The sequence below is a fragment of the Crocodylus porosus genome, unplaced genomic scaffold, assembly GCF_001723895.1.
Source record: "Crocodylus porosus isolate Cpor-Errol unplaced genomic scaffold, CroPor_comp1, whole genome shotgun sequence".
In the NCBI taxonomy this organism is placed as follows: Eukaryota; Metazoa; Chordata; order Crocodylia; family Crocodylidae; genus Crocodylus; species Crocodylus porosus.
This window is the reverse complement of record NW_017728913.1, coordinates 29,217,411-29,225,994: the sequence shown is the minus strand read 5'-3', so window position 1 is coordinate 29,225,994 and position 8,584 is coordinate 29,217,411. Positions and strand designations below refer to the sequence as shown.

Sequence of the window (8,584 nt, the reverse complement as noted above, 5' to 3'; positions counted from 1 at the left end):
TTGTATTTGGGATTGTTCAAGGTGCCACAATTGTTCAGAGTAAAGGGAGAGGAAAAACGTTTATATGTAGAAACAGAAAGCACATCTGTGTAAGTAATACTGTTTCACCTCCTTTCTGTACTAAAACACAGGTTTCTAGACTAGGGACAGACGTTCAGCATAAGGCAACCAGTAGTAGGCCAGTATATTTCCCACAGTGAAGCCCACCATAACAATGCATTTTTCCTTTTTTTCTGCATATTATGTACAGGTTGTTAAGGATTAAGTCATTCTATTCTCTGATGCCTCGAAAGTTTAACAACTACCCTTTCTAGGTGTGACAGGGGGCAAACTCCCAAGCCCGGTCACAGTGTCCGCCTGCACACCTGTCTTTGGCCATGCTGCCTGCCTTACTTTCCTGCCACACCTTGTTGCTAAATAATTAAAATTGTACTAGGTGGGAGGCTGCCCTTTGAGCAACCTGCTGTTCACCAGTGGTAAACTCGCAACTCCGACCTCCCCTTCATCATATCCCATTTCTCGCAGACGTATCCGTGAGTTGTGCTATGCTCCAGCCTGAGGACTGGCCCAACTCAGCACAGTGTTAAGCCTCTCTCATGCTGCCCTGTTCAGGGCCTCGCACATACTGCCCCCCTCTCACTGGGGCCTCTACCACTCTGCATGCTCTCACCAGGGCTCTTTCACTCATGCTTCTTACTGGACCACATTCATTCTGCCCTGCTCCCTCAAGCGACCATATAGGCCATCAGATTTGTCTTTGTATTCTTTGGCCAGCCCTGGCGCAGCCTTTTGGGCCTCTCCTGTGACCCTCATCTCTGCAGTAGCCAGGCAATTAACCGAACACTGGGCTAACTCTGCCACTGGCCCCTCATCAGGTAACACAGCTCGGTTGTTCTCAATTTGGGGCTAGTGACTTGCCCCTTTCACTTGTGGCTCCCTCTCTGCCACCTATCTTGGCCTCAAGCCCACTTGTGGTCCCAGGTGCCTGAAGGCTTACCTGAGCCTCCCTTTATTCACAGGGCCTCAGTACACTCATTCCCCTGCTCTGGGGCTCAGCGTACTACTTGTCCCCTCTCTGGGGTCTTACAGCTCCATGGGCCTGCCTGGTCCCACTACTCTCCAAGGTCTTACACCCCTACAGGCTCAGGTGCTCCTCCCTGAGTCTGACTACTCCTGCTCCCCTCCAGTGTTGTAACCCACCAGACTGGTGAGGGGTCGCGTTTTAAGGTACACCTCCCCGCCTATCACCAGGGAGATAAGTGGCCTGGCATTTCTTGGGGAGTCCCTTGCCACACAGAATCCTACCAGGCCACCCTTTCCTGGCAGGGTGCATTTTCCAGTCATACCCAGGACCAGGAGGTTCCTGCCATCCCCATAGCTCCTGCCCTTACTTCCAAAATGTTCCCTGAGCAGCAGTGCGGCCAGATGTTGCTCCCTTACCTGCTAGCAGCAAACTGCTGCTCCAGCCTTGAAAGCCAGGATATTAAAATGGCTGCCTCATCGTGGCTGGCCTGTGCCTGTTTGCTCTCTGCTGTCCTCTTTAAAGTGGCAGACACTAAAGATGCTCTGCCACCCACCTTCCCCCTTAAAATGGTTCCTAGGGGAAGCTTTCTCTGCTTCTCACAAAGCAGGCTCACTCAGAGCCTGCAATAGCCCTTAAGAGGTGAGCACCCCAGTGGTACTCTGCTACACACCTTCCCCCTTAAAATGACTGCTCAGGGGTATCTCCTGGCTGCCCTCCATGAAGACTTTTCTCCAACCTGCTGCAGCCCATACTAGGTGGTGAGCACCCCCAATTGTGCTCCATCACACTAGGGCTTTGTTAATTAGCACATTGATCCATATGTATTCAAGATATGGTGATTCTGGGGCATCAGTAGCTCTAAAACAAGCAATAATGTCTTTAATGCAGAATTCCATCCCCATACACACATCTTTTTTAGCTATTTTATCCTTCCTAAATGGGCTATATAACCTGCAATGTCAGTATTCCAACCATACGTATCATCACACCAGACTTCTGTAATGCTAATTATTCTCCATGGCTCGGGACAGACATTCAAAAAGCCTGTGCTTGAATTGATTCAATCTTTGCAGGTTAGTCTAAACTGACTAGGCTAAATCAGTTTTGTAACCAGAGCAACATCCCAGAAATGCAGGCGCATCCCTGCAGTGGCTCCGGGTAGAAGCCAGGAGGTGCTATAGTAGCCCTCCCTTCCCTTCCACTGAGCTGAGCTGAAAGAGAGTGTGGCCAGGCCCTGGCAAGATGCTCTGATTATTCCCCCCCCAAACAGCCCAGCAGGGCATGTTTATCACTCCTAACTCAGTGTTTATCAGCCTGTTAAGAAAACAAAACCTCTCTCCATTAACTAATGGAGCTCTTCTTAAACAGTTCTTCCAAGGAAGGACAGTAAGCTAGCTACCTGTTGATTTAACTCCAAAAAGCCTGTCTGCCTGTCATCTCCCACAGCATGGACCATAGCCAGCATGTGGTCTGCTAGCTAATGCTGAGGTGTCTGGGTATGGCAGAAAGGAGGGGGGAATAATCCCTGCTCAGCAGAGAGAAGCCAAGCAGATGCTCTGTGCTTGTAAGTTTCTGCTGGAGCTCTGGCTAGGGAGCAAAGGGGAAGGGCCAGCCCTGCTGTGGAGTAGAGAGCCCCGCCCAGCCCAGAGAGCATGCTGGGATGCTGGGGGTGTCTGGCTTATCTTAAAACAGCAAGGGGTCTGGAATAGACATTGCGTAAACTGGTTTGAGCCAAATCAGCTAAGTCTGATACTACATTGAACCAGGTTTCTCTCAAACTTGTTTCAGCCATTCTCAAACTCATTTATGTGCACTGAACATCTGTTCTGTTACAGGTTTGCACCAGTTTCTGATGAAACCAGTTTCACTTAAGCCAGTTTATATGTAACATCTGTCCCTAGCCCTAGTAATTGTCATTCCTGATCACATCATTGCTTTAGCTAATCAGGTATGTTGCTTATGGAAATGGTTGGTCCCTGATCATTTATTAAACTACACATTGGCTTTCACTGTAGTGAATTATTACTGTATGTGACACTGGTAAGTATGATTTGGTTAATGATTTAAATTTGTTGACAGGATAATTGTTGTAGTAAAATCCATGTATAGCTTACAAACATCTAAAATTAAACCAACACTTTGCACACCGTCCCTTGGAGCAATTGTTGAAAATTATTTAACATGTGGAACAGAGGCCAAAAATGATTTTACAGAGAATAGTGCATATGTAAGTAATTCTAAAATGAATTTGACCTTAGAACAGAAAGGAAAGATGCATTGGTGAGTATTGGTTACATCCCACTTTCACTTGGTGTCTGAATTTTGTTCCCAACAGCGAGATAATGGTTGTAAGCTCCCTTTTTCCTTCCAAAATTTTCAGCTGCGCCATACTGTGGCTACAGATGAGGCATAATGTAGACCCAAGGTTTGCATTCTTCCTTAGTAAGAAAGACCTGCATATGTTTGAGGAATATATTACAATGCCTAGTTTGGGGGCGTGATTTTTATTTTTTCTTTTAACTGAGTCATCAAGTTGGGGTATCAGGGTTTGCCATACTAGCCAAGTAATAATGTAGTGTAAGTATTCTCTCCATCAGCATCTGCTGCCTTCTGTTGCACTGCAGTATAGAAGACTTGTTGAACATCTTTCACTCCAGTAGCAATTATTAGGTGGTTTCTTGGTGAGATAATCTTGAAACAGCATTAACTCTTATACACCCTCTGCGGTGTCTGCTAGAGAGCAAGACACAGGAAATATAAATTAGTAGTCAATTCTTCCTACCCAGTAATCCATGCAGTCTCAAAGTGCTCATATACAGAACTGTAGGTGATATGGGGGAAGAATGAAAGCATACTATTGAGGTGCCATGCCCTGCTCAGCCTAGTAAGTTATGGTTAACATTTTGATGCTTTTTCTGTGTACAAGTACAATTTTCATATTTAATTGATGACAAAAAGTGATTGAATTTTCATGCTATGTGGAACTTATTTTGGGTAAACTTTAAAAAAAAGTAATTCCCCCAGAACCTTCATTTCCTTATTCTATTTTGGATCTTTGTGGGAGGATTCCTTGTTTTTGTCCTTTTTTTGATTTAAATTAAAATGTCATTCTTGTCATCAGTCTGTGACAAAGTATAGATGCTCTGTTTCAAATTCTGATACCTTTAAAATTCCTGATAGATTTAGTGCTAGCCTAATCTTTTGCCAAAGGCTGTCTGCTGCTGCTGTGTCCATGAATGTGTTTTTATCTTGACTCATCTCCACCTGTTGCATTATATGGAGCAGTCTAGAATCTGAACTTTCCTGTGAATCGAGTTGAATAGAAGCAGAAAGAATATCACAGATGAGAAATTAATGTTATTCCTTTACCTAATCAGACCTAATCAGAAAGTTTCTCATGCTGTAAATTATGCAAACATTTTGTTCATTATCAGTTCAGATGTTTACAAATATTCCATGAATTTGTTAAACAAACTGACTATACAGTAGTATTTTTCTAGGAATACTCTTACTTCCTGTATTCAAAAAATATCATTCAGAATATATTACCCACAAAACTCCCATGATACTAAGGTTCAGAATCAATCATATGAAGTTAGGAAATATGAGAATTAAAGATTCCAGTGTATCTTACCAGTGTGTTTTTGACTTGCTGTGCATGTGTCATTTCTCCATTTTTCTTGAAAGGTAAACTGAAAAAAAAGAAGAAATGACATGCAGATCATCACAGAGATAGATGTGACATCATGGTAGCTAATATTACACAGGAGCCAAAAACCTGGCAACCCAGGGCACCCTGTTGTCTCTGGCATTGGCACCATCACAAAGGAAGTTTCTGGCTCTGTTGATTTTATCTTATTCCCATGCATTGCTGGAGCTGCCAGCTGTTTGAAAGAAACCACAGATTCCTTAAAGAAACTGGGCTTCGTTCACAAGCTTCCAGCAAACACCATATTATCTACCATTGATGGCATGACTCTGTGCACCAAATTTGTGCCGCTGCTTTTTGCTGCAGTACACCCCCTGCACATGTGGTTTGGTGTAGGGCAAATTGCCCCACTTAGGGGTATTTCCCCCTTCCTTTGCAACTCATGCTGGAGGAGCAGGGGGACAGCTAAAGCAGCAGAGATGGTTTGGCTAGCAGCCATAGCATCTCCTAGAAGGACCCAGCCTCCATGTCTGCCAGTGCATGTTTCTCTCATGTGTACCACGCCACTTTTTTCTATGCAGGTTTTTTTTTTTTTTTTTTGCTACCAGGATATACTGGTAGCATATTTTGCCCCTGCATTGCAAGTTTGCAGCACAGGGTGCATTTTAATGTGCTGGGCATTTAGTTTGTGGCACTCCAAAGAGGTTTGTAATGCCACGAATCGCATGTGCCTGCACGTCTGGATCTGGCTATGGAAAGGAATCTAGAAAAGTCTCATTACGGCTTTAACAATTTTAACTCCTCCATCAAACTAATTCTGGAATACACCACTGTAATGTCTAGGAAATTAATTTGCTGGGCAAAGATGGCAACACTTTGTGTTGGAAATCAACTGTCACAGCTACCCTGATGCCATTAGCTTTCATCCTAAGTGCACCACTAGATCTATCATCTAGAGCTATGATCTGCATTACAGCTGTATCTGCTGTGATCCCACTGACTGGGATGCACACCTTCAAGGATTTGGAGCAAGGATTCCTACAGTTACAATACAAGCCAAAGGTAGCCATCCAAATCAACAAAAGAAAGCTCAGACTTTACTCTGACCTACTACAATACCAATCTTTGGACAAGAACGAAATAGTTCCTCTGGTTGTCACTTATAGCCCCCAGCTTGAACATCTTGTACACAACATCAATGACCTCCAGTGTCTCCTGGAAAAGGACTCAATATCTTAAGGAAGCCATAGGAGCAAACTTATCGTGGTTTGCTGGCAACTTCTTTCCACTTCCCCCCTAATCTCAAACAACATCTCTCAAGCAGCATGCCTAACTCCATTCTTACAGAGATACCAGACCTTGCAACAGATCGGGGAGGGGATCTGTGACCCTTCATGAATACAGACCATGTCATCACTGGACTGAATAACATGGAGTATAACATTCAAGGTTCATTTTCCTGCACCTCTACCAATGTCATATACTACATCACCTGCTTATGGTGCCCCAGTACAGTCTACATTGGAGAGATGGGCCTATCCCTATGAGTAAGGATGAATGAACACTTGTGACAGGAGCTCCAGAAAGACGCAAAGTCCTGTGGCAAAACATGGTAATCTTCCTGGGCGTTCCATCGCTGACCTCCAGGTGGCTGTTCTTTTAAGAAAACAATTTGAATGGAAAAGTGCAAGACAAGAAATCACCCACAGACTATGTTAAGTAAGTTTTAAACAGGGACTACGGTTTCTTGTCCTATTACCTTGATTAGTTTATGTGAGGCCTTTGATCCTATGGATGTATTGCTTGCTTGTTTGTACAACAGGGCAGAATGATGGTTGTATTGGCAACCTTTTATTTTGGCATTTCCTAAAATGGGATTTTTTGACTTGGCAGCATTTAAGAGTCTTCTGACAATTTTTTTTTTTTTTTTTTTTAATGGAATAGTGTGTTTGTTACCCAAACAATTTTCTCCAGTGCCACTTGCCGTCATTCATATCCCCATTGGTAAATTTGAAAATTCTGAAAAGATGTTGTTTAAACATAAGGTGTTTTTGTCCTCAGACAAAGCAATAGATGCTAAATATTATAATTCTGCCTAATGTTTAAGTACCATCACTTGATGATGATTTAAGAATAAGGTAAGAGCCTGAGAGAGGATAAGAAAGAGAAAAGGCAATGAAGTGAAAGGACAGGAAACCACTGTATATCTATTTTCACAGCTTTCCTAAACATTGCATTTTTCATGGTTACCAGTAAGCTGACAGAATGATAGTGATCTGTTCATATTCATAGATATTTTAACATATATCATAAACTTTATTCTTAACAACTTGTTTTTTATTCAGTAATCACAGAAAGAATTCAGATTGGCGTCAGAGTTGTAATATGGACTTTCCTTTACTCGTACATTTAATTGTATTTTAATGTGTTGTTTTTGAAACTTATTATTATTATTTAGTTTAGGCTTAACCACAGAATGCAGTATTTTCTTTGGGGTTTGGGTTCTTATTTCCTTTTATATCTTCACTGTGCCCAACTTTTCCAAAATATGCACTTGATTAATGTCAGCTGACTTCTATATTTACTATTTTGTTATGAAATGTAATTTGAGATCTTTGTTGGGTTTAAAGCATTCTGTCAAATAAAAAGAAGCACGCAATCATTTGATTGATAGGGGTTGTCAATAGATCAAACTTGTAGGAAAAATAAATGTGGACTATAGATAGATCATAGAATTCTATAATCATAGAAAATTAGGATTGGAAGGGACCTCGGGATGTTGTCTAGTTCAACCCTTTGCTCAAAACAGGACCATCCCCAGCTAGATCATCCTAGTCAAGGCTTTGTCTAGCTGGGCTTTAAAAACCTCCAATAATGGAGAGTCCACAATCTTTCCGGGTAACCTGTTCCAGTGTTTTACTACCCTGCTAGTGAGAAAATTCTTTCTAATACCTAATCTAAACTTCCCTTGCTGAAACTTCAGACCATTGCTCCTTGTTTTGTCATCTGCCACCACAGAGAACAGTCTAGCTCCGTCCTCTTTTGAACCCCATTTGAGGTAGATGAAGGCTGCTATTGAATCCCTTCTCAGTTTCTGTTCTCCACATTAAATAGACCCAGTTCTCTCTGTCTTTCCTCATAAGTCATGTGCCCCAGCCCCCTCACCATTTCCATTGCCCTCCACTGGATTCTCTCCAATTTGTCCACAGCCTTTCTGTAGTGGGGGGGGGACCCAAAACTGAATAAAGTACTACAGATGTGGCCTCACCAGTGCTGAATAGAGGGGAATAATCACTTCCCTTGACCTCCTGGCAACACTCCTACCAATGCAGCCCAGTATACCATTAGCCTTCTTGGCAACAAGGGCACACTGTTCAGCTTCTTGTCCACTGTTACCCCCAGGTCTTTTTCTGCAGAGCTGCTGTCCAGCCAGTCAGCCCCCGACTTGTACTGGTGCATGGGATTGTTCTGTCCTAAGTGCAGCACTTTGCACTTGTCCTTCCTGAACTTCATGAGATTCCTTTTGGCCCAATCCTCCAATTTGTCTAGGTCAGTGAATCTAGCCCTGCCTCCAGGATATCTACTACTTCTCCTAGCTTGGTGCCATCTGCAGACTTGCTGAGGGTGCACTGTATACCATCTTCCAGGTCATTGATGATGAAAGATATTGAACAAAATTGACCCCAGGATCGACCTCTGGAGCCCTCCACTTGTTACCATTTGCCAACTAGACATCAAGCCATTGATTACTACCCTCTGAGCCTGATGCTCCAGCCAGTTTTTTTATCCACCTTACAGTTCATTCATCCAGCCTTTACTTCCTTAGCTTGCTTTAGAGAATGTTGTGAGAGTCTATATCAAAAGCCTTGTTCAAATGAAGGCATACCACATCCATTGGTCCGTCCCCCACC

General features: G+C 43.1%; 1 protein-coding gene and 1 long non-coding RNA gene across 3 annotated transcripts in view; one reads left to right on the top strand and one right to left on the bottom strand.

Annotated features, from left to right (window-relative positions):
- VEGFC (vascular endothelial growth factor C) overlaps positions 1-8,584 on the top strand; it is a 123,948-nt gene that overhangs the window by 21,588 nt on the left and 93,776 nt on the right. The window contains exon 1 of one of the 2 annotated variants that reach the window (XM_019534645.1): positions 3,100-3,251. The exons of the other annotated variant lie outside the window; for it this stretch is intronic. Within the exon in view, the coding sequence (XP_019390190.1) occupies positions 3,126-3,251 (126 nt within the window). The 5' untranslated portion in view covers positions 3,100-3,125. Of the gene's footprint in view, positions 1-3,099; positions 3,252-8,584 lie in introns of those variants that run through there. 2 annotated transcript variants of the gene reach the window in all.
- Positions 7,520-8,584, bottom strand: part of LOC109309770 — a 14,684-nt gene continuing 13,619 nt past the window's right edge. Inside the window, exon 3 of the long non-coding RNA XR_002101034.1 lies at positions 7,520-7,529. This is a non-coding gene — a long non-coding RNA (uncharacterized LOC109309770). The remainder of the gene's footprint in view (positions 7,530-8,584) is intronic.